Here is a 25753-nt window from a genome sequence, read left to right as displayed (position 1 = left end):
TTGTGGGTCTCACGAGTAGGGTGAAGCTGTATTGATATCATGAGTATATCTTCAAAGATTCCTAGATTTATAGAATTTCACTGGACACTAAGAGTTTAACCCCCTCCTTTTACTGAGAAGTTCCAGAGGAGTTAAGTAACTTGTCTAAGGACCAGGCTAGTTAGTTACGAAATGTGGTTTGATAATTACTCCTGGCTCCCTTCTCCAAACCTCATGAACAGGAGATGACCTGTGGTTGTTCAGGTCCTACCTTTAGGTGGACACATCATCACTGGTTCTACCACATTTCCTACTGATGTTCAGACGTGGCTTTGTGGTTCTTCTGTCAGCCCTTGCTTGCGTAGCCTCTACAGGAGGAGAACATTAGTGTGGTAGAGAGTTATCTCTCCATCTACAGGATGAAGGGACTTGACTGTCCTCTCCTTTATGCATAAGAGAATGGGATGTGTATTAAGGGCAGAAGTCATTGTTTCTTTTCCAGATTTTTAGATCTTCCCATTAACAGTCCTAAACCATCTCTTGCAGATATCATGTGAATCTGAGGAACTCTGAATATAATTCATATTTTTCCCCCTGTATACATGGGACAGAAAGTCATATATGCTCATAGCATCATCAAATTGGAAGGAATCATTATTTCTTCAATTCCTTGATTTCTCAGTTGAGGAAACTAAAACCCAGAGAGATGAATTGACTTAGCCAAGATCATATTTCTTGCCTATGATTTATAGGAAGCCAGTGCTTAAAACAACTCTATAGTTTGTTTCTAACAATAGTAACTATTACTATTTACATAATAGATTAGTATTTGAAAACTAATTGCCTGCTTTAGATTAAAAAAAGTGTGGATTTGCTCCCAAACATTTTAAATTTATAATTAGATGACATGGACTAGTTTTATAAAATATTTTATTTACAGTAGAGATTTACAAAAATAGTCTCAATAAAATTAATACAAAACCATTTTACAATATAACTTATAAAACTATCTCCTCAAAAAAGTGACATTTGATTATAACCCACACTACATTTGTATTTGTTAAGTCACATGGTAGTATAAATATGTTCTATCATCATTTTTTCATAATAAGGTATGTACCAATAACAATGAACAGTGGACAACAAATGTTATTTTATTATTCTTCCAATGTAAAATTCATCTCTGGCCAAAACAAAATTAGCCAAAGAAAAGTAAAACAATTGTTCTTCTGTTCAACCATACAGTCTTTTTTCATTATTTGAGAGTTTATCTGACAAAGACACAGCATTAATCTGAAAGCACATGGCATAAAGTCTAGTAACAATATCCCCAAAAGCCTTCTCCAATGTCTCCCCTTCGACTATTTATTCAGTATTTTGCCAAGATAAATAAAGATTGATCTCAACTCTCTCCTTCATTAGTCTCAAGTGTTCTTAATAATGCATTCAGGTTTTTAGACCTTCCCAAGTGGCATATGCTTAAAATGTGAGTTTCTTTCTTTGGCTTTAAGTAGAGTTTCACCACACTTAAGAAACGTACTGTGCTCCTCCGTGGGGCTGAATCTCCGTGACTGCCCACCCAACCACGTTGCCCCGGATGTGACAGGACTCTGCTTCTCCGGTCTTTCTTATGTCTTCATTGCTGAGAACACGATCCCAGATGTTGAAGCCTGTGAGCCTGCCAGAAAAGGCTAATGTCTCATCAAAGCCACCACCCACACAGCAGCCATTCTTTTCTTGGCCAACCTGCAGGATTCCTCCCTCGGGAACAACGTGACCTGTGGCCATGTCTACAGTGGCGGCCACCAGGTCACCATTTACCCACAAGGCCACACGCCCTTTCTCTGAATTCCAGGTGCTGCACAGATGGGTCCACGTTCCCAGGGAAATCACAGTATCGGTGACCAGTCTGTTTTCCTCTCCACCCACCACAAGCACGATGGACTGATAGCTGAGGTACAGCTGGATCTCATATGGATTCCTCTTTGTGCCATAGGAAAACAGGACAGTTTTGTTTAACACATCTGTGGCTTTGACCCAAATGCAGGCACTGAAAGCCTCAAGTTTCATTGGTGTTGCTGGATGCACACTTGCAAAAATCTTCTTGGAACGCATGGGGAATAAAATCGCTGTTTCACAACCTAGAGTAGCAAGGAAGTAACAATATGAAAGAAAATACAAATTCATTCCGAAATGATTCTGGCAGTTAGGTATTTTAGGATGGGCCTTTTAATGACTACAGTGAAAAACTATATGCAGCAAAATGTTATGACTTGAGGGGCCCAAGTATAATCTCTATAGAGGAAAGAAAACAGGAATAAGGAAAATCAACTGTCTCATTCAGAAGCATGTAAATGGAAAAGAAGGCGCACAGAGAAATGGTAAAATTGGGTTTGAACTTGGGCACTCTGGCTGCAGGAGCCACACCCTTAACCAGCACACTGCATTGCCTCTTAGTGGTAGAAGAACCCCTGGATTTGGCTAAAAGAGCTGGAATTCAGTTTGTTTTACTACTAGTAAGCTGTGTTGCTTTCGATGAGCCCCACAATCTCTCCAGGCTTTATAGTTATCTGTCAAAGGCTCTTCCATTCTCCTTATAATATTCTGCAAGTCTGTAAAGAACAAGCATGTAGCAGTCGAGAAGAGCCCTGTGCACCAAAGATATGCTTAAAAATTCTTACTCTGTCCACATGTTTATTAATGCTATGTAAGCTGTAACAGAAAACCTTTAAGGAAGAGTGAATTCTTCCAAGGGGTCGAATGGAGTACATATTTCTGCTAATAACGCACTTAGAAGGAGACTTTCAAACTTGGGGGTTGGGAGCTCAGTAAATTCCCACCTCTGTCCATCTCCAGGTCACATGGCCAGTCAGGGAGCTGCAGATGCTGAACTGAAGACCTTTTAGGTGTCTCTAGGAAATAATGTGCTAAAACCTTTAACAAGTGAGCTCTGCCTTGTGCTAACCTCATATATGTATAAAAGACCATATAAAGAAAGAATTTTTTAAAATCTAAATTAGGGCTAGGTATTCAGTTTATAACAACCTAAAGAAGATTTACCATAAGATATCTTTAAAAAGCAAACTCTCAGAGCTTTTAAAGACTAACTGGTGGGGCCTCCCTGGTGGCGCAAGTGGTTGAGAGTCCGCCTGCCGATGCAGGGGATACGGGTTCGTGCCCCGGTCTGGGAGGATCCCATATGCCGCGGAGCGGCTGGGCCCGTGAGCCATGGCCGCTGAGCCTGCGCGTCCGGAGCCTGCGCGTCCGGAGCCTGTGCTCCGCAACGGGGGAGGCCACAACAGTGAGAGGCCCGCATACCGCAAAAAAAAAAAAGACTAACTGGTGAATAGACAGAACTTACAGGAACCAAATATCCATGCAAAGTGTGGTAAACTAAGCTAACTGCCTACAAGTGGCTGAGGGCTAGGCTCCATTCTGAAAAAATTAAGCAGATGGACCTTATCCTTTAGAAATAGAGAAGATAATGAGGTTCAGAAAATCCTAGAAAAATAACTATCATACTAAAGCACAGAATTGGTCCTGTCATACTTTGGTATTAACTTTTTCACTGAATAACTTGAATTTCTGAAGATTTTTTAAAATTAATTTTTAATGAGGTGTTGATTCTTTTTTCAGATGAAATTGGTAGGTACATGCTTTTCTAGCTATGTTATTTAAATCAATCAAAGATCATGGAACAAAAGATCACCATATGCATGGGCATTTGGCATATTCTCTGTAATGTTTCAGTAGTGTTCAGAGAGGGTGCCAACTACAATCTCATGAACTGATTTCCTGTTTAAATAAGCCCAGGCAGTTAGGACTGCATTCCAAAGCCTTCCTTGATTGCTTCTCAGAGACCCAGCTTCCCCTGTCGGCTGCACTGGTTATGTGAGTTCATGGAGTAGAACTGCATGTTGACAAGTTTTTTTGTGGCTTCTTTTGGGGGCCAGTGATTGAGGCTCTTGATATGTCTTTAAAATGTCAGAAACTCTCTCATGAAATGGCTTTTAACTAATAGGTTTTTCTGATTATATTATCAAAGGCCAAACAGAATTAAAACCAGGTTCTTAAGAGGCTGACAACAGAATGATTAGGAATCCCTTAGGAGCCAAGCTGGCAGGAAACCAAGAGAGGAGAAATCAAAGCATGTGGGTAAAAGTATTAGTAGAGGATGTATTATAATAAGAAATTAACATTTTTGAATTCAGAAATACATCCCTCTTCTGCTCTAACTAGTATGCAGAGGTGGAAGTGAAACAGCGTAATTCTTCAGTTTTCCTGGTATGTGATATGTACAATGATACTACATGGTTTGCAAAAGACAAGAAATGTCATCCACTAAAACAGCTAAAGAATTATAATTTGTCTTCTTGTCACTTACGTTGAGGATCTATTGTATATTTGATTTTATGATTTTTCCCCCCTCTGAAGCCCTACTTAATATTTTAAAAAATATGTTCTGTACTGATAGACAGTCCTCAATTATTTAGGAAAGACTCATATTCTGGTATGGTTTCTGCAGTTTTAAATGAAACATGCTCTCACACATGCATGATGCTTCTCCTACCCCATCTAATAAGAGTTGCTTTATTGGACATAAAGAAAGGATGGTGCTTTTTGTAATTGTTTTCTGTTCATAAGATGCTCAGGAAAAGTGTAAGTCATATTTTCTTACATAGGACACAGATTTTCTAATGTAACCCACAATTGTTACATCACCATTTCTTAGAAATTTTGACTTACAAAGGAGTGTTACTTGGCTCCAAATCTACTCTTTATTTCCTTGAACCGTCTTTAAAATGTATCATTTCGGGCCCACATGTGTTTGAATATTCACTTAGTATTACATGGGACTTCGACAGGTTGCATCTGGTTTGAACTGCCTCTCTCCTGTTTCACCCTGATCCTCCACATCCCTGAGGTGCCACCTGGATACCAGTTGGCTCCTACATCTTACTGTCTCTCTTTGGATCCCTCAGCCTCTGGTTTATTCCAAACCTCACACCCTGGACCATCACTCTGGCACTCATTTCACAGACCCGAGGCCTGGGGGGACCCCTTGGGAGATCAGATTCAGCCTCAAGTCTTTTGTTTGGAACTGGCAGGGAGGAGGGGCCAGCCCAGGGATTGGAAAATGTTCCTAAAAATTAGGCTGGGCCCTGAAATAGCGCGGGGAACCAGAGCTCTCCTAAAGAGAGAAGCTGGCTAAAATTAGACGAAGTGGAAATCCCTAACGGAGGGAAGCTGACACCGAGAGAGGTCACGGTTATAACCGGCCAATAGAGCTCCTGTAACGCCTGGTCGGATCGGGTGTCAGTCTGGGGCCCCTTGACGTCTATTTCAAGACTCTGATGATTACGTGCACATCTATCTTCTGGGTTCCTCAGGACTGGAGACTACTTTTGAAAGCAATTTTCCCGCCTTGTATGGTGTGTCTGAGCTCTGTGACCATGCATGGAGAAACAGAAGGGGGTGTGTGTGTGTGTGTGTGTTTCCTCCCACTAAAGCCTCCCCTAGAGGGTTGGCTGACTCGGCGTCCCGCAAGTCGCGCTCCGAGAACGAAGCCGCGTGGGGGTCCCCGCCCGGCCCAGCGTCCTCACCTGCTGGCAGCCAGCGTCCTGCCGCCCAGCGCTGCACAGCGCGGAGGTCGGCCTGCGTCTGCCGCAGCTCCTCGAGCACTGCGCCAAGGACCCGCCCCGCCTCCTCCTGCGGCTGCAGTGCCCCGGCTTCCTCCAGGCGCGCCAGCCTGCGGCTCGCGTCGCGACTCGCCTGCAGCAGCTCATCCAGCGCCCGGGCCAGCCTGGCCTCGGCGGGGGCCACCGGCGCGCACGGCCTCGCCAGGCTGCCCGCCAGCCGGCCCAGCTCAGCCCGCAGCTTCTGCAGCTCACCCCGGAGGACGTCGTCGGTGGCCTGCAGCAGCATGCCCTCCCGCATCTGCGAGTTCTCCAGCATGATGAAGAGCTTGTCCCACTCGGAGTTCTCCCGACTGCAGTCGCACGGCGTAGCTAGAGCACGGGACACAAACGCGTTACCGACCCGCCCAGGCCCTCCTCGGGTGTGCCTTGTAAAATGCCGACCTCCTTCGGTGGTCCCAAGTACTCATACCCAGTACCCCCCTTTCCTTTCAGGATACCTGTAAAAAAACAGCATGTAAATATCTCGAGTATGACAGAAACCCTGCAAGTTTATATGAAGTTGAACTCTATGAAATTGCCATTCATGGAGCTCAAAACGAGAATATCGGCGATTTCATACAGTTTGACCCATTATGTATCTCTGACAGAAGTAACTTTTTGAAACCTCTCCCTTTCCTAACGTGCTTTTCTCTTTTGCAAAACAAACTAAATTTTTTGCTTATTTCATTGGCTACAAAATATATGTATAATACTTAGACCCAAAGAGGCGGATATGTAAATAGGGTTAGCAGAGAAACAGTTAAAATGAACTTACGGTCCTCAGTGGGATGGAGTCCATTGTCTATTTCATTGTCCAGATTCACATACATGAGCTCATATTCATCCGAGTTCTCGGCCGACACTGCAGACCAGAGAGCACAAAACAGAATCACAGGGAGATGCATTGCTGAAGAGACAAAGTTCTTCCCACAGACGGCGGGAGGGGACGAGACAAGAGGCTCTCAAGTGAGTGGAGAAGGAGCGGAGGAGAGTGAGAGGCAGGAGCTGAGAGCCCTTAATAAATGCTGTGGAAGGTCTGAATGGGGATGAATGAGTAATGCCAGTGGCACTGCGTTCACGGGAGTTCCCCTGAATTGGGGGGGAGGGGTGGGTGGGAGGGCGAAGGAGACGTGGGGAGTTGCACAATAGTAAACCACAAAGGTTTACACTGCAGTCAGATTAATTGGAAGAGGGTCAGAGGGGAAAGAGGTGGGGAGACTGGGCTAGGACTGTCTCCCCCTGGGGATTAGCTGTTGTAACTTGAATTGGTAGCACTGAAGGATGAGAGGGAGGGGAGGGGTGTTAGGGGGAGAAATAATTCAGCAGGCATAGAGGTGTGAAACTAAGAGCATCATTTCGGCATTTTGTGTGCACTCACATTGTTTCACCACCATTATGTATAGAAAACTTTTTTTCACTTTTCTTTGTACACAGTTTTACAGGTCTAAACTGTGAAAGTTACTCTGATTTCAAGATAAACCAACACAGTAAAAATTTGTATGGCTCTAGAAGCAAAATCCATTCCGAGTTATTCCACCTTTAATCCTTCTGGAGTTGCAAATATACTTTTATAATGGACTTTCTAATGACAAATACAGCAAAACTGGTAAACCTAAAATGAGAAGGAGCTGGGGTAAAGGAATTAACTGATTTTAGGTATGTTTCTTTTCATAACCTGAAATTATGTGGATATATTATTTCACTAGGCTTAGAGTCAAAGATCATGTTTCTAAAGTAAATTTAGGGATTCCTGCTTCTGCCAATATATGGAGATCTATATAAGCTGAAAACTCTGGTGAAAAAAAATACCTAGAAATGTGTTTACATTAGAATAATAATAAAAACTTTAAATGTACAAATAAGCTTCCAATAAAGTAAGGGAAATATCCAGAGGCCAAAGAGAGGGAACCAAAAACAGACCAGTAAGCCCAAGAGCTGATGCTAGGCCCCCTCCCCCCAGGGGAGGTGAAGGGGTGGACATGTTATCCGTTCTGTGATAACCAAGTGTTAATGGCCATATGGGAACAAGGCTTAGGCCAGGGTGAGGAGTTACCTATTGGATTTCAGTTGGTCTCTGCCCTAGCACAAGAAAGTGAGAAGTAAGCATAGCTCTCTTTGACTGAACTCTACAGGGTCTCTAAGAGTTTGTGACTTTGGGCCTGCCCTCATACATGTTCCAGATTCAAATGTATACTATCTGACACAGTAAAAATAAATTCATAATAAAAATTATTTAAACATATGAGGGAACAATCCACCATAAATGAGAACCAACAGAAACCAAAAGGGATTAGACACCCCTCCCTCAAGAATTTCATTTATTTAAAATATCAGCTAGAAACTAGAAAATAAGTGTGTTTAAAGTGATTTAAGATCTAGAAAAAGGAATTGGAAACATGAAAAAAGAAAAAGACACTGATTTTTTTTTAAGAATCAAATATAACTTCTAGAATTAAAAAAAGTTAATTGAAATTTTTAAAAAATTCAAGGAATGGATTAAAGACAAATTAGGCTGAAGCTGAAGAGAATATTAAGGAATTGGAAGAAAGAGCTAAGAAAGTAATTCTAAAGTCCTTTCATTGTTCAAGACAGGAAAATTAATTTTTCTTTGTTAGTTCAAGAATGTTTATCTTTTAAAGGACAGCCACCAAAACCAAAAGGAACTAAAATGTCCAAATAGAAGGAATAGAGTGAATTAAAAAAATACCAAAATACTTGACCTATTCAATAGGAAGCAGTGAAGTAGGGAAGAAAAGCATAGACAGAACAAGATAAGTAAAAAGCACAATGTAACATAAAAATAAATCCAAATATACCAGTAATCACTATAAATATTAATGAAACAAACTTTCAGTTAAGAGACAAATGTTTGTCAGATAGAAATATTTTTTAAGTCCAGCTATAAGTCACTTACAAGAGTCACACATAAAACATAAGAATCTAGAAATCTCGAAAACAAAAAAATTTAAAAGTGGTGAGAGAATATACCAAACAAGAGCAATTCGAAAAAGCTAGCATAGTTGTATTAATATCAGTCAAAAGTAGACATTAAAGCAAAGAGAGCAATTAAATTATGATGAAACGCTTTACCAGGAAGATATCTCAGAACTATCTGGTAGTTTCAAAAAATATGCCAAATATTGACAGACTTATAAGAAGAAATTGACAAATCCATAATCATAAAGACAGGTTTTAACGAACTTCTCATAACTGATAGGTTCACTTCTGTCATAACTGATCATTCAAATGCCAAAAAAACTGCGAAAGGATACAGAAATTTAAACTACATAATTTAAATTTTGATATGATGAAATATATGGAACATTGCTCAGAAGGTTTGATAAGCAAGTTCTACCAAGCAAGGAACACATAATCCCCATCTTATATAAACGGCCTCTGAGAATAGAGTGTGCAGGAATGCACTAAATTCTTTTTATATGTCTAGTAAGTATGATACTAAAAAGAGACAAGGTCAGTACAAGAAAGGAAAACTGCAAGTCAGTCTCATTTAAGGATATAGATGTGAAAGCTCTAAATGAAGTATGAGCCAAAATCCAGCAATCTATGCATTAAAATGCATCATAACCAAGCTGAGTGTATTCTAAGAGCACAAGATTGATTAAACATTAGAATATTCATTAATTTACTACAATAACAAGTTAAAGGAGAAATCATATGGTCATGTGGACAGGCACTGAAAATCGTTTAATAAAATTCAACACTCATTCATGTTCAAACTAGGAAACAGGAAATTAAACTGATAAAATGTAAATACCAAAAATGTATAGAAACATGTACATACATTATGATGAATCCTTAGAAACATACTCTTTAAAGACAGGAATAACAAAACAATACCAGTGGACACTGGTTCTATTCATCAAAGTGTTTGAGGTCCCAGCCTGTAAAATGGGACAAAAAAGAAATGTAAGGAATAAGGATGGAAAGAAACGAAGTTGTCATCAGTTATTATAAGTTGATTATCTATATACAGAAAATCTAAGAGACTCTAAAGACAGTTTATTAATAAAAGAACTAAACTTTTGCTGGATGAAAGGTCAATGTACAAAAATCAGTTGCTCTCTCTCTTTTTTTTTTTTTTTTTTTTTGCGGTACGCGGGCCTCTCACTGCTGTGGCCTCTCCCGCTGCGGGGCACAGGCTCCGGACGCACAGGCCCAGCGGCCATGGCTCACAGGCCCAGCCACTCCGCGGCATGTGGGATCCCCCGGCCCGGGGCACGAACCCGTGTCCCCTGCATCGGCAGGCGGACTCTCAACCACTGCACCACCAGGGGAGCCCAGTTGCTTTCTTAATACAGCACATAAATAGAAAATATCTTTAAAAGGCCAAAAACTTTCATTTACAATAACAACAACAAATATGGAATACCTAGGAATCTATTTAATAAAAGATATATAAGGCACAGCTAATATCACAAAACTTTGAAAGACATAAAAAAATTACATAGATAAAAGAATATATCAAGTTCTTGAATAAGAAGACAGTTTCACAGAGATGTCAATTATTCCAAATTAGTCTATATATTCAATGTGAAGAAAAAAATCCTAACTTAGTTTTTCAAGGAAGTTGGCAAACTAATGGTAAAATTTATATAAAGTAGAGGAATTTGAAATAGAAGATGAAGAAATTTGCCCTGTGAGATATAATGATTTATTATAAAGTTATTGTAATGAAGAAAATATATAATTGGTGAAGGTATGACAAATAACCATAAACAGATCCAGATACATGGGAGACTTTATATATGAAAGAGGTATTACAAATCAGAAGGGAAACAGTTGGCCACTCAATAAATTGATCTGGGACAATTGTTTATATACACACAAATATGTATTTATAGTTAGATCCCTTCCTCATATGTACAAAAAGTAAAATCCATATGGATTAAAGACAAACATAAAAATGAAATCATAGGTCTTCCTTGGTGGTGCAATGGTTAAGAATCTGCCTGCCAATGCAGGGGACACGGGTTCGAGCCCTGGTCCAGGAAGATCCCACATGCCATGGAGCAACTAAGCCCATGCGCCACAACTACTGAGCCTGCACTCTAGAGCCCGAGAGCCACAACTACTGAAGCCTGCGCGCCTAGAGCCCGTGCCCTGCAACGAGAAGCCACTGCAGTGAGAAGCACATGCATTGCAGCGAAGAATAGCCCCCGCTCGCCGCAACTAGAGAAAGCCTGCATGCAGCAACGAAGACCCAACACAGCCAAATAAATAAATAAAATAATTTTTTTAAAAAATCATAATGGGGCCTCCCTGGTGGCGCAAGTGGTTGAGAGTCCGCCTGCCGATGCAGGGGATACGGGTTCGTGCCCCGGTCTGGGAGGATCCCATATGCCGCGGAGCGGCTGGGCCCGTGAGCCATGGCCGCTGAGCCTGCGCGTCCGGAGCCTGCGCGTCCGGAGCCTGTGCTCCGCGACGGGGGAGGCCACAACAGTGAGAGGCCCGCATACCGCAAAAAAAAAAAAAAAAAAAAAATCATAATGCTTTTAGGAGAAAATATAGTAGAATATTTTTATGAACATATTCATTATATTAGGGGAAAATTTCTCAATAACAAAATCTTTATAAACCATAAAATAAAAAATTTAAAAATCAACTCCATTAGGATTGCAACTTTAAAACTAATGGACCAAATATTAGTGTCCAGAATATATAAGGAACTTCTACAAATCAATAAGAAAACACAAACATCCCAACCGAAAATAGGCAAAGGATATGAATGGCCAAATCACAGCAGAGGAAATGACCTGAAAACATATAAAAATGGTGCTCAGCCTTACAAGTGATTAAATAAATGAAAATTAAAACAAAAAATGAGGTGTCATCTTACACCCCATCAGATTGGCAAAAACCGATGTCTGTCAAGACCAAATGTTGGCAACAGAAACATTCATGCTCCTGGTGGGTATGTAAATTGTTATAATCGTGGTGGTAGGCAGAATAATGAACCCCTCCCCAAAGATATGCATGTCTTAGTCCCCATGACCTGTGAACACGTTGTGTTTCATTGCACAGAAGATGGAATTAAGGTTACCATATAAGGAGATAATCCTAGATTATCCAGATGGACCCAGTGTCATCACAAGGGTGCTTAAGTGGAAGAGAGGCAGAAGAGAGAAGCAGAGGAAGAGGTGTAGTGACAGAAGCAGGATCAAAGAGTTGCTCTGTAGCTGACTTTGAAGATGGAGGAAGGAGACCCCAAATCAAGGAATGCTGGTGGTCTCCAGAAGCTAGAAAAGCCAAGAAATGGTTCCTTCCTACAACCTCCAGGAAGGATCCCAGGCCTTCCAGTACCTGGATTTTAGCCCAGTGAGATTCATGCCAGACTTCTGTATTATGGAAATATAAGATAATAAATTTGTCTTATTCTGGGCCACAGTTTTTGTCAATTTCTTATGGCAGCTATAGAAAACTACTACAACCACGTTGCAAAGAAATTTTGAAACATCTAGAAACTTAACTCCCAGGGAAAAACCCACTGCTTTGCTACTTAATTATGTGGTCCAGGGACCATCAACATCACCTGAGAGCCTGTTAGAAATTCAGATTCTCAGGCTCTACCTCCAATCTGTTGAATCAGTATCTGTGTTTTAACAAGTTGCCCAGGTGATTTCTAAGCACATTAAGCTCAGAATCAGTACCCAAGGGAATATCTCCCATTTATGCACAAAGAAATAGTCTAAAAATTGCAGCACTATTGGTGAAATTAAATAATAACAATAATAAAAATCTTCCAACCATAAAGTATATGAATAAATTGTTGCATATTTATACAATAGAATACCATACAGCTGTGAGAATAAATGAAGGAGAACTTCTTGGATATAAAACTTCAACACAATGTTGGATGGGAAAAAAATATGTTGCACAAAGATATGTATAATATACTATTGATATAAAATTTTAAAGCATGCAAAGAACACTATAAATGCTTGTTGATATATACACATACAATTGAAGTGTAAAAACATTCATGAAGATGGTAAACACCAATTTCAGGTTGGTGGTTGTCTCTGGGGAGAAAAGGAAGTGAGTGGGGGTGGGAAGTAATTATGGTACAAGGTTAAGTTTTGGTAAAGCTGGTTGGTAGGCACACCAGTGGCCCTTATATTTTTGCCTATATTTGTCTAATGGCTTGACATATTTCATAATGAAGAAGAATATATTAGCTTATGAATGAAATTTATAGGATTTCTACACCAAAGTGTTTTCATCAATTTCAAATTTTTAAAAAAGCCCTTATTTATCTTTGTATTCTTTGATCGAAATCCAAGTAAGCTAAAGATGACTAATCTGGGTTTTCCCTCTTCAGGGGTCCCTGGACCTTTTTTTGTGTGTGTGTGTGTGTGGTACGCGGGCCTCTCACTGTTGTGGCCTCTCCCGTTGCGGAGCACAGGCTCCGGACGCACAGGCTCAGCGACCATGGCTCACGGGCCCAGCCGCTCCGCGGCATGTGGGATCTTCCCAGACCGGGGCACGAACCCGTGTCCCCTGCATCGGCAGGCGGACTCCCAACCACTGCGCCACCAGGGAAGCCCCCCAGGACCTTTAATGAGTATTGTTCCTGTCTTCAATTACAATGACAGTTCCATTTATTATGACCTTTTTTAGCAGTTAATCAGCATGTCTACATAGCTAAGTTCTATGAGCTAATGTGCTTTGTAGAGATTGGGCATGACATTGACAATTCCTGATCCTTTAAGAAAAAGCTCTTAGTAAAATTAGTAAAAATAAACAAAAAACAAACAAAATAAAACAATGTTTTTCACATTAAAAAAAAAACCCTGAATATTTCCAATACCTTGGAGTCTGTGGGCATATGACTAAAATCTGTTTGAGACTAATTCTATGAGCCATATGTGGAAAAAGCAATTCTCATTATTTATCGTCACCGAGATATATTCACCATGACCCAGGATCACCCTTTCATTAAATTTAGTCATAGATATTCTGAAAATTCTGGCCTTCTTTTCTTAATCCTCATATCTAAATGTCCCCACCATTTAATAAGGGTCTACACATGTATAATCACTGCTAATTTGATTCTTTCTGTGTAAGTCTTCTATATACACAGCCAAATTTAAAGTAAATAGAAGCAAGAAAATTCTTGTTCGAGAAATCCCTAGAAACAAATTCTGAGACATTTAAGTTCTTGAGAGGATTTTTTTAAAAAAATCCATACCGTAAAATGATAAGCAGATGTTTCCCATATGTTGTTTGCTGATGAGTCCCTGCAAACCTTACATCATATCTTTTTCTTCAGGTTCCACCATTTTAAACCCAGTTGTCCATACAAGTCTTTGAGGCAGATCACCTGTGACAAACAACCTGAGTCTAAACTTCCCTTGAAATAGTGCAGAAATTGGGGATCTAAATTTGCATTGCTACTTTTCTAACTATTCATAAAAATAAGGCATAGTTTCCATGTATCAGTTGTCTGAATCATGCCTCCATATCTCTCAGGAACATGAATACATTCCTCTGCACTTTTTTTTTTTTAGTTCAGTTTCATTTAGATTCATGCTTATGTCACTGCTTAGTTTTCATTTAAACAGCATCCAAATGTTGTTTCTCGTCAGGAATTCTTTATTGGAACTGTTTCCTTCTCAAGGGTGTTGTCTGGTTACTGTCAAATTTTCTTTTCCCTGTGGTGCATTACTCAAGAAAAATTTTCATTAGATAATAATGCTGATCATATCATAAAATATTCCCTTTTATGGAATCTGTTTAAATAATGATTTAGTGATTTTTCAGAATAAGGTACCATGTTATTTTTAGCAGAGGATTTGGCCATTAGTCTGTGCTATTTAATACGTGAGGAAGTCCAAAATTTGTTGCATTGATAATGATGGTATTCTATGGCTCATGGGCTGATAAAGTCATCATTTCTGTTATTCTTCCTTCAACAGGTAATGCCATGTTGTTGAGGGTGTTACCTGCTGTTTACGATAAGCAGCCTCAGCCAATTAACAGACACTTGACAGAACTCCTAGCCTTGATGTCTCAGCTGGAACAACCAGAACAGTACCATCTTTTACGGCTTTTGCATGTAGCTGCAAAGAGGAAGCAACCGGAGGTAAAATTTATGTTATATACATGATGGTTCACACAACCGGGTCTGTTTCTGGGTATGTGGACAGGATGTATGCTTTGGCTTTCCTCTCTCATGTATCTGTGCATGCTCACCTTTACATGAAAGCACTCATTCACTTTTTCTAGAATCATAAAAGTGAGGAGGTAGTGGCAGAAGTTGGGTACTGTCTTAGTGTTCTCTAGAGAAACAGAAGCAATAGAATGAATGAATCAATCAATCAATCTATCTATCTATTTGTACATACATACATACATACATACATATTTATCATGAGGAATTAGAGTTGGCTTATGCAATTATGAGGCTAAAAATTCCCACAGTCTGCTGTCTGCAAGCCGAGGACCCAGGAGAGCGAGTGATGTAGTTCCAGTCCAAGGACCTGAGGACCAGAGGGCTGAGGGTGTAAGTCCCAGCCTGAGGCCCGGGGAAGACTGATGTCCCAGCTCAAGCAGTCATATGCAGGCCTTCAACAAATTGGATGTGGTTCACTCACACTGGAGAGGGCAATCTGCTTTCTCATTCTACTGATTTAGATGCCAGTGTCATCTGGAAACACCCTCACAGACATACCCAGAGTAATGTTAAACCAAATATCTGGGCACCCTCTGACTCAGTGAAGCTGACACATGAAATTAACCACCACAAGTACAGTAATACAAACACAACAAATGTGCAAATCTGTAGCCATTGCAGGACAGCTTTAATGAAAGATCAGTGTGGTCGTGCAGTCCTAGGAATCTACGGTTTCTCAGATAGGGCCAAGGGGAAGACCTACAGATGCCTTGACTTATGGGGAAATCAGACTGTAGTGAGAGCAAAGTTTCTCACTTTCTAGATAGCAAATAACTTGTTCTTTGGATTCAAGTAAAAGATTGTAATAATTAGGATGCTTGTGATCATCAGTAACTAAACACCCAACCCACAGTGGTTTAAACAATAAAAGGAATTTATTAGCACATGCGATGAGGAAAAACCTTCAGATGAGACTTGATCAGGGGCTCAAATATGTGAGCAGAACAGCTTCTGTATCTCCATGTCTCAGATTTTTGATTTCTCGGTGTTGGCTTTCATTTTCTGTAGGATTTCTCCTTGTGGGCTCCGGATGGGGCTAGGGGTTCTCTAAGCAGAATGCTTTCCTACAACATCCAAACCAAAGTCCTGATAGTCTCTGTTTCAGACACATGCTCTACCCCTGGAGCTTCTCCTGAACCCTGAGGATGCTCACATAGAAACTAGAGGCTGCCAGGAAGGAGGAAGTAGAATTGGATTCTGGAGGGCACCAAGACATGTGCACAGTACAGATTAATGGTCAGCCAAGGTTATATATGGCTGCATCTTTGCTCCATTTTCCTGATAATATCAATATCCACCACTTGAAAAACCAGTCAACACCAAGGTGAAGACTGGAACATTTGGATTCAACATCAAAATTCAAAGAAAGGCAGGCAAGAATGGTCATATGGATAATTAACCACAATAGACTGTAAGCTCCTTGTGGTAAGGCATGATTTCTTATTTTCCTTTGTATCCCACATCTTGGTACAGTATCTGAGAGCACTCAATAAACATTCATAAAACTAAACTGAACTAAACAGGGTGATAAGTGCTCTACGAAAGGTATAAACGGGGGCAGGGGCCAGTGAGTTCTACCTTAGGGGAAAATAGGTGCCATGAAGACCCACAAAGGGCGTGGCATCAGGCAAGATGTTGAAGTTTTATGTCAGGTGGAGCAGAGGGCAAAGGGTCTTCAGGAAGTGGGGACTGGGCTGGGAGACCCGGCCACTGGAGGGCAGGCTTGAGCCCCACCCCCAGAGGTTTCAATTCAATAGGTCTAGGATGGGGGTCCCCGATTCTGCCCTTTTACAAGTTCCCAGGTGAAGCTGCCCCTGCTGCTTCAGGGACCACACTTTGAGCAGTAAGGCTAGAAGTCAGGCAGAGGACTGGGCACCTCTCTGTTACCTGGCATGCATCTTCGCTTTTGCCCTTAGAATACTGTATTGTCACTATTTTTTCCACATCCATCTCTTCCCGTGCACCTTAAACTCCTTGAGGAGCAAAGAGTGTGTCTGCATATTTGTATGAACTCCCTAGCGTAGTGCTGGGCACCTAATAGGGTTTCAATATAATGTTGTTGAATCTGGAAATGAATAAATGAACAAAAGAGACCAAAGAGAGTGAAGACCGTGAAGAACAAGGAAAAAGATGTGTATGGTCTCCAGAGGGGGAAAGTGGCTCAACAGGGTCAAGATCTAGGGAGTTAAAGGAAATTGGAGATGGGAATTGACCTTGGATTTGGTAGCTGGGGACTCACCAGTGACCCATGAGAGGCAGTGGTCTGTGGGGTGAAGTGGGGAGTGGCAGGCATCCATTACTGATTGTGTGTGGAAGGGAAGGGTAGGAAATGACCGCACGAGTGTGGGAGTTTAGGGGAAATAAGGAGGGTTTAACAACATCCAGTAAGAATAAAGTGATTGAGGATGTGGGAGAAAATATTAGATACAATAAGGTGCTAGAGGAAGTCTGGGAGTGAATTCCAGAGCACAGATGGAGAAACGAATTTCAGAAAGGATTAAGGACAGAAAGGATGGCCAAAGCTACAAGAGAGTTTGGGCTGGGCAAGGAGTGGAGTTGAGGGATCACTGGGTCACCTAAAAGAAGGCTCAGAGTGAGGGGGGCACAGACAGGATGGTGTATTCGTTTCTTGTGCTGCTGTAACATTACCACAAATGTAGTGATTTAAAACAACACAAATTTATTATCTTACAGTTCTGGAGGTCAGAAGTCTAAAATGGGTCAACAGGCTTGCATTCCTTCTGGGGAATCTAGAGGAGAATACGTTTCCTTGTGCTTTCCAACTCCGAGAGGCTGGCCCATGGCCTGCATCACTCTCATCTCTGCCTAACTCTCCTTTTTCCCTCTTCCAAGGCCCTTGTGAGTACATTGGGGCCACCCAGATGATCCAGGATTATCTCTCCATCGCAAGACCCTTAACTTAATCACATTTACAAAGTCCCTTCTGTGTGGAAGGGAGCATTTTCACAGGTCCTGGGGATTAGGGTGTGGACATCTTTGGGAAGTCATTATTCTGCCTACCACAGGTAGAGACTGGGGACCAGGTGATATGGGGGATAGTGAGAGGTGACTAACAGGTCAAACCTAGTTTCATAAAGGAGGTGGCTGACATGCCATTTGATCTGCAGCCTGAGAGCAAAAGCAAAACAAACACAGTTTTTGGAAAGGCAGGTTCAATAAAAGTTCAAGGGGGATTTGGATAGAATAAGCTAATTCAACTTATTTCCCATAGGGTAAAGCATGGGCATAAAGGTAAATGAAACCAGGAGGAGGCTCACTTATAGGAAGGGGGAGAGGAAAGGCCTTGGAGTCACCTGACCCAAAAAGGCAGGGTCCAAGAATGAGGGTGGCACCATGTGTGGCGTTCAGAGAGGTCCTGTCAGACCTCTGGTTACAGGCCTTCTATGGCTGTCCAGAGACTGGGGAAAGGGCTTATGAGGCCATTTAAAACCAGGCCCCTGACTGTTGCCTGGCCTCGTAGGGTCACTTTAATCCTTACACCTTGAACAACTATACAGTCTTAGGGACCACAGGTGGGCATTCCCTATCAGGGCACTGAGTTTTTACATATATGCTATATTCTCCATCTGGAATGTTCTTTCCTAACCAGGACCACCCTTTCTGGGCTGACAGTTGCTTAGATGTTGCTTTCTTGCCAGTAGTCCTCTCTGACTCCTTTCTTCTGCCTAGTCCCAGACATAGCAAATTTCACACTGTCATGAATTTGTCTCTGCTGGTCTCTCTCCCTCTGGATCACCTTGGCTGTGATGCAAATGCTTGAGACCCAAGGACCACCTTATCCATCACTGTGTCCCCAGTGCCTGGCGTAGTACCTGGCACACAGAAGTCTCTCCACGAATATTTCTTAAGACAGATGAGTTAGTATTAGTGCCTAAATTTGCAGAGGATTTTACCATTCACAAAGGACTTTTGTTTTAACATCTAATATCTCATTTAATCCTACCAATAACTCTATGATGTGTTATTTTTTTCCTCCATTTTACACCAGTCAAAATGGATGCTTTGTTGCAAATGGAGTGTAACCTTTAAAAATTGTATAAAAATTAAAAATAAATTAATCAAGTAAAATCAGAAAAAAAAAGAAAAAATGTTTTGAGAGGTTATCTTGCCCCCATCTCACAAGTAGTAAGCGGTAAGTGACAGGTCCAGCACTCTGACTCCCAACCCCCTCCTCTCTTGGCCTGGGGGAGTCACTGAGTAGCCTCCACTTCAGAAGCCACAAGGGAAGTGTTCCCAGGTTACAGAAGGCAGGGGAGGGTGGACAAGGGGCACCAATAGTGGTTGAGCTCATGCCAAGTACCAGGCACTGTGTAGGCGTTTTACAGAGATTATCTCATTTGTTCTCCACAACCTTTTCATTTTGTAAACAGAGAAGTTGAAGTTTGGAGAGGTCAAGAACAGTGCTGGTACCAAGGAACAACTTGGTGAGGTGGCTTTTCATGCCCCCCTTATCTTTATCGGCCCCTCCAGTTTTCAGATGGGCAATGTCCATGTCTTCCACAGGCCATTGCAGTCATACTGCCCTGCCCCTAAGGCTGCCATTTACAGAAAATCTGGGGCTGACACTGGTTAGGGAACTTTCGCAGAGCCATACAGATTAGGCTGAGCTACCTAATCAACCCAGTCTAATTCCAGCCAGTGAGATCTTTTGATCTCAACATGCTAAAAAAATGAGACTGTAAGGCTGTGGCCTGTGAAACAAATGGGCGAGCCAGGGGACACAGCAGAAGGGTGAACTAGACAAGAAAAGGAGGAGAACCGAACAGAAGGGGAAAGAGAGGGGGAAAGCAGATTGCTGCAGGTATTCCTGTAGGTGCTGAGTGTGGATCCTAGAATGAAGAAGCAAAGGGTTAGGAAGCACCCATAATGACCTGAAGGGACCCACCAGGGCCAGGATCCTAACTGGTGGCAGGGAGTGGTGACTAGGGCACCGCCCAACCCTTTGTTTCCCATCAGTACTTCTCTTCCTGTTAAAGCAGCCCTGCCCCTTCCCACCCCCTTGCCTCCTTCAGCCCTTCGTCAGCTAACACCTGATTACTGAGATGCTCAGGCAGTGAGCTAGAGAAATCCCTGATTCATCCCTCCTCTCTCTCATGTTCATTAATTAGACAGCAGACAAGGGGAAAAGGAGGGATACAGAGAGAACTCTACTGAGAGAGGAAAACAAAATACGTGGCAACAATCAAATCTGTAGACTGAGGCTTTCGGTGTAAGTCTAGTTAATTCAATTTCAGATGAAATAAGAGGCTAAATGAGAAGGATTTTGACCTTGTGACATTTGGCTTAAAAGGGGGTTTTTCCTTCTGCATAAAAGCTGTGCCAGTGCTCTGTAACTTGGAGGTAAACTGAACAGGTTCTCCAATGAAGGCCAGTGCAGGAATGTTTTCATGCTTTCTTGAATGCACTCCTCATTACCCACCTTCTGTGACCAGTGATAAGTGGGCTCTCCAGGGCTGGAGGGTCAACAGTTGGCCCTTGAAAAAAAATCTTCTCTATGTATAGCTGACTAGTCCGTGAGGTTGTGAAGGTGACATAGCGTCAACATCCATCCATCTGTGAGTTTCTGATGTTGCTGCCCAACCGTGTGGTGTCCCTTCCTCCATCACTGCCCTCTGAGTATCCCTCTTTTAGGAAGCTATCCTTCCTAGGTGGAGGGAGGCAGTTCTTGGCTAGTGACTCGTGGCTGGAAGCTCCAGAGGATTCTCCGAGTCCATTTATAGGAAAAGGCTGGGTGGTCAATTTTCCAAGTGGCCTTCTGGGGCTAAGTCTATATTCTCGACTGCCAAAAACCATGCTATAGTCTAGTCAATGAAAGAAACAGAATTTAGTAATACATATGAGCGTATGTGTTATTATCCCCAGGATGTAGGCGTCTAGCCCTAACCATACAGAGAAGAGTGGCAGGAAATGGCAAGTTCAGCCCTCTGTTGATGAATGTCCAGACCCAGAGGAACTGCTTTTGTGGTCTGGTCCCTAGAGTCATTTTCTAGGATTTTTCTCTCAGCAGTGTAGAGCATTCCTATTCACATACCTAATCCTACAGCACCTAACGTAGCATCACCAGGCTGACAAGACTCAGAGGTCACTTGGTATTTATTTAAAATGAGAAGCCAGTTGCAGAACATTAAGATAGAGTGGTGGAATATATATAGACTGTTCTCAAACAGCCTTTGGAGCAGAACCCTGGGTTTCAGAATATATATTTTGTTAGTATGGTGGGTATAAGTAGTACATGAAAAGAGTAGCAGTTATTTTATAGGTTTCTGGAGATTAATAGAACTTGTAAGTACTATCCAAATTAAATTGAAAGAGAAAATTGAACCTGAGGACTAATTTAAGAGGGAGTGTGGATACACACATGCACATATGCATGTACATATACACAATAGCTCAACTTTTTATTCTGTAAGTAAGAATTAAAATGTCATTTGCTGCCAATTAAGTTATGGAGCTATGTTGTCAGATGGTCCCACCCTCAAGGTGCCCATGGGCTGGAGTAATGAGCTGTGTCCACAAAATTTCAGTTCAAGGACAAGATGCTAAACTTGTCAGCAGACTGCTCTAGGAGACAGAAAAGGCAGTGATTAATTCTGCTCAGGAAGGACCAGAAAAGTCAGGGATAGGACACTTCCCTGGGCTACTTGCTTTATACTGTTCTGGTTGGCCCTCCTCTGCCTGTGCCCCCAGTTCCCATGCACTTCCCTGTCTACTAGACATAGTCCAGATAACTGGGACCTTGGAATCCCTTTCCTGTAAGTCTCCATCCTGCTTCCAGGATGTAAGGCCTGGTCCCTGAGCCTGTTTTCCCAAGGACAGGCCATGCCAACAGTGTGACCCCATAGGTCTGAGAGGCAGCCTAGATGAGCTTGCATATGTGGGCTGGGCTATCCACATATATGCATAGGAGACTCCTTGAGGGCAAAACCAGGAGTAGGAAGAGAAGGGTGGGGCAAGAGATGGGGATTAAGGGTCATTTCTTCCTGTTCCCTCTACAGGGGCCAAAAATTCTAAATTCAAATCAAGCCTCCCAGATTGTTATAAAGGTGTATGTGTCAGGTAAGAAGATAGAACACTGTATAAGACTGCAGACTATTTCAGTGTGTGGTCTGGGGGCCTCCCTTGTTCTCTAGCTTCAGGTTCTGTGTATGTTAGAGCAGGCTGGAGGGAAGGCTTCCCAGAAGCAGAGCTATTTGAGATCAGCTTTGAAAGTATGAGTTTTCTCCATATTCAAGCCACTGTGGGTGGTCAGTGGCATGTTGCTGGCTCAGAGGGTTCACGGAGGAAGAGGCAGCAGATATACCCATCAGTGAAGACCCTGGAATGCCGTGGCATTGGGATTCCGGCCATGCACCATGGGAAATCTTTTTTTTTTTTTTTTTTTTTTTTTTGTGCAGTACGTGGGCCTTTCACTGTTGTGGCCTCTCCCATTGCGGAGCACAGGCTCCGGACGCACAGGCTCAGTGGCCATGGCTCATGGGCCCAGCCACTCCGCGGCATGTGGGATCTTCCTGGACCGGGGCACGAACCCGTGTCCTCTGCATCAGCAGGCGGACTCTCAACCACTGCGCCACCAGGGAAGCCCCATGGGAAATCTTTGACATAAGCAGATGAAGTGTTAGGCAGTGAGGAGGCTGAAGAGAGGGGGAAAAGACTTGAGGCTAGGAGGTCAGTTTGGAAGCTCTTTCAGAGTCCATGGTGTGGGGCTTGTGGCCTAAGCAAAGGCCATGTTAGCTTGCTCTTTGCCAGCCATCTATGTTACCTTAGTGGCTACTCTGCTCTCAGCCAAAGAAGGCTTTCTCTGAGTTATGAAACGGCTCCAATGAGGCACCATGAAGAGACCAACCTAAGGAAATGCCCTATGTTTGGAAAATATAATTTCTCCTTATCCAAGAATATCTGAAGCCCAAAGCACCACTTCCCTTAAATGTGAGTGATAAACTTCAAGAAATATCTGCCTTTATTCATTCACATTATTCACATTTTATTATTATTCCCATTATTCAGGGCTTCTCTCTTCTTTGCTCCTATGGATTCAACTCTGCCCAGGAGTATATATATTTGCCTGAGCCTGCCTGCCTGCCTTTCTTCTTTTTTCTTTCTTCCTTTCCCCTTTTCTTCCTTTTCCTTTTAAAATTTTCTTTATAGGCTTGGGATGTATGGCTGGAGTTTAAATAAAATTGTCATGACTGGAAGCACGTGTCGCAGAGCACGAGTCCTGGTGTTCCAGGAATAGGACATGAAGAATAAGGACTAGGAAATGGAATTTTGTAGAATGGGGCAGGAAATGTGTAAGCGTTTTCCATTTCTAAAAGCCTCAGGTTAAGTATGCTGCCCTGACCCGGAGCAGCTGGCTGACACTTCTGCCATAGGCGCCAGGGACCTCTCATAGTTTCACCCAAAGAACATACGGTCAACCCCAATGCACAGGCAGCCTTTACTGAACTGTTCATTCATATGTGCTATTTACCAGAAACTAGCCCTGTCCTTTTCTCCGCGAGTACTGGATATGAATATCAAGTTTAAATTTATACACAGGATGATCCTAGTGATCTCAAAATTATCTTCTTTTATGTCCTTATTAGTCATGTTGTATATGACACATGGTAGTATATATGTTTAAACATTATGTACAACTATTCAAGTACTATGGTGTGGGGTGGGAGTTGGGGTTATCCAAAAACTACCCTATAAAATCATTTAGATCTGCCTTCCTTTTATTTGTTCCTTAAATATTTATTGACTCACTTTCAGGCCAGACTCTGTGCTAGGCATTGAGTATACATTCATAGGTACAAAATGGAAATGATTCTTGACCTTGTAGAGATTTCAATCAGTCTGCAAGGCAGACACTAGAACAGCAATGAGAAGGAAGTGTGAGGGTAGGAGCTTTAGCAGGGACATGAGACTGAGAGGGGAAGAGAAGAGGAGTTGAGGAAGATTTTTTTAAGGAAATAATAGCTAATCTGAAGCCTCAAGAATGATAAGGAGTTATCCAGCAAATTTGGGGCAATAAGAACTACAGGCAGAATGGATCACATGAGTAAAATTCCAGACACAAGAGAAAACTTAGCAGGTCAAGAACATTTTTTAAAAATCCAACATGGTGGAAGTGTGTTATGTGATGGCATCTGGATGGGGAGACAGTAGAATAGGTGGGTAAGGAGCTAAGTCTAGAAGATGGATAGGAGTCAGTTCAGAAAAGGTATAGTGAACCTCTGGCTTGAGAGCAATGAGAAATTAGTGAAGTATTTTAAGCAGGAGAGGGTCACCATTGTGGCCACAAGGTCAAGAAGGGATTGGACGGACAAGACTGAAGGCAGGGAGAACAGTTAGGAGGCTGTTGGAATAACCCAGGTGCAGGGTGACTAGATCAGTGTCTCAGCTTAAATGTCCCTGCTGAGAGGACTTCCCTGACCCCCAGCCTAAATCAGGGCCCTGGGACTGTGTCTCACAGCACCCTGTATTTTCCCTATGTGACACTTATTAAAACTTATAATTACGTATTTCTTTTGTAACTGTTTGTTTTACTAAGTATCTCCTTTACTAGACAGTGAATTATTCCATGAAGGCAGGAACCTGTCAGACTTGTTAGAAACATTAACTCCAGCACCTAGAATAGTACCTTGCAAATGGGAAGGACTCCATAAATATTTGTGAATGAGTGAATGGATAGATGAATGGACATGGAGAGAAGTAGACCCATCTGTGGGATACTTGGGAGGTGGAATCAATAGGACTTGGTGATTGCTTGGATGAAGCTGCTGATAAGGGAAAAACAGTTGTCAAGCCCTGATTCCCAGGGCTTCCCTGGTGGCGCAGTGGTTGAGAGTCCACCTGCCGATGCAGGGGACACGGTTTGTGCCCCGGTCCAGGAAGATCCCACATGCCGCAGAGTGGCTGGGCCCGTGAGCCATGGCTGCTGAGCCTGCGCGTCTGGAGCCTGTGCTCTGCAACGGGAGAGGCCACAACAGTGAGAGGCCCGCGTACCGCCAAAAAAAAAAAAGAAAGATTCTCATACTGCTGGCTTGAGCAGTCAGATGATTGTGTCATTTTTGGGGAAAGAAGACACTTGGGGCTAGAGAGGTGGGAAAAGCAGGTTTTGGGCAGGGGGTGAGTTCAGCAGATTGAGCTGTGCATCAGATTCAGTTTTAATACTGGAATCTACATTTCAAGTCTCCCTTACCAAAACAGTAAACCAACAACAAACAAAAGAAATAAGCATAGTAGAAGTATGGATGGGCAAATAGTTTGTACTTCTTTGTTCAGTTTTCCACAGGTTGTCCTTTCTAATTCTTTTATTTTAGCAGACAGAACAATTCATTAAATCATCAGTATGCAATGTGTCTATGTGTTAATATAGAGACTTTATTCCACAAAAAAGTCACATTCTCCTTAATACAAATTATTGCATCTTTATATTGATAAAAGCATTAAAAATTAAGAAAGATTAGGATATTGAGAATATGGTAGAAATTATTTTACTTTAATAATTTTTTATCGTATTACATTTTTGTGATCCAAATGGAAAATCGAAGAAAACGGAAGAGCTCTTTCCTGCTTCCTTACTTTTATTATTGAATATTTCCACACCATATTTCTCCAGTTTGAAGGCTCTGATTAAAGTCATCGTCAAGGATCTCTTACATACTTATATTGTCCTTTAAATTGAAACTCTCTGATAGTCTATGGATAATTAGGAGTTAACTGATGAAATGAGGTAGTGGATAAGACCTTATTACAGAGAGGGAATAATATGTGCACAGGTCCTATGGTGAGAGGAATTTGAGAGAGAAAAATATGCCATTGTTACTAAAGTTGAGAGAGCAAGGTGGTCATGTCCAAGATGATGTCTAAGCAGTAGGCAAGTAGGGACTGAGTAGGT

At 42.0% G+C, this 25753-nt stretch overlaps 2 protein-coding genes across 3 annotated transcripts in view; one reads left to right on the top strand and one right to left on the bottom strand.

Moving 5' to 3' along the window:
* Window positions 1–25753, top strand: part of VEPH1 (ventricular zone expressed PH domain containing 1) — a 212218-nt gene that overhangs the window by 43958 nt on the left and 142507 nt on the right. For both annotated transcript variants that reach the window (XM_060099986.1, XM_060099985.1), the window contains exon 4: window positions 14594–14760. In XM_060099986.1, coding sequence (XP_059955969.1) covers window positions 14594–14760 — 167 coding nt within the window. The remainder of the gene's footprint in view (window positions 1–14593; window positions 14761–25753) is intronic.
* On the bottom strand, window positions 1123–6671 carry PTX3 (pentraxin 3). Its single transcript, XM_060099984.1, has 3 exons — window positions 6433–6671; window positions 5583–5987; window positions 1123–2120 (listed from the first exon to the last, which is right to left on the bottom strand). The coding sequence occupies exons 1-3, from the start codon at window positions 6560–6562 to the stop codon at window positions 1507–1509; spliced, it is 1149 nt and encodes a 382-aa protein (XP_059955967.1). The 5' UTR covers window positions 6563–6671; the 3' UTR covers window positions 1123–1506.

This window comes from Mesoplodon densirostris, chromosome 5, assembly GCF_025265405.1.
Source record: "Mesoplodon densirostris isolate mMesDen1 chromosome 5, mMesDen1 primary haplotype, whole genome shotgun sequence".
In the NCBI taxonomy this organism is placed as follows: Eukaryota; Metazoa; Chordata; class Mammalia; order Artiodactyla; family Ziphiidae; genus Mesoplodon; species Mesoplodon densirostris.
Note: the sequence above shows the minus strand (reverse complement) of the source record. Positions and strands in the feature narration are given on the sequence as shown.

Bases quoted from the DNA above. Each gene is read 5' to 3' on its own strand.
- PTX3 (XM_060099984.1), bottom strand. From the start codon at position 6,562: ATGCATCTCCCTGTGATTCTGTTTTGTGCTCTCTGGTCTGCAGTGTCG. The intron at 5,988-6,432 runs GTAAGTTCATTT...CCCGTGCTCTAG, and splicing joins ACTCCATCCCACTGAGGACC to CTACGCCGTGCGACTGCAGT. The intron at 2,121-5,582 runs GTGAGGACGCTG...TTGCTACTCTAG, and splicing joins AGGACGCTGGCTGCCAGCAG to GTTGTGAAACAGCGATTTTA.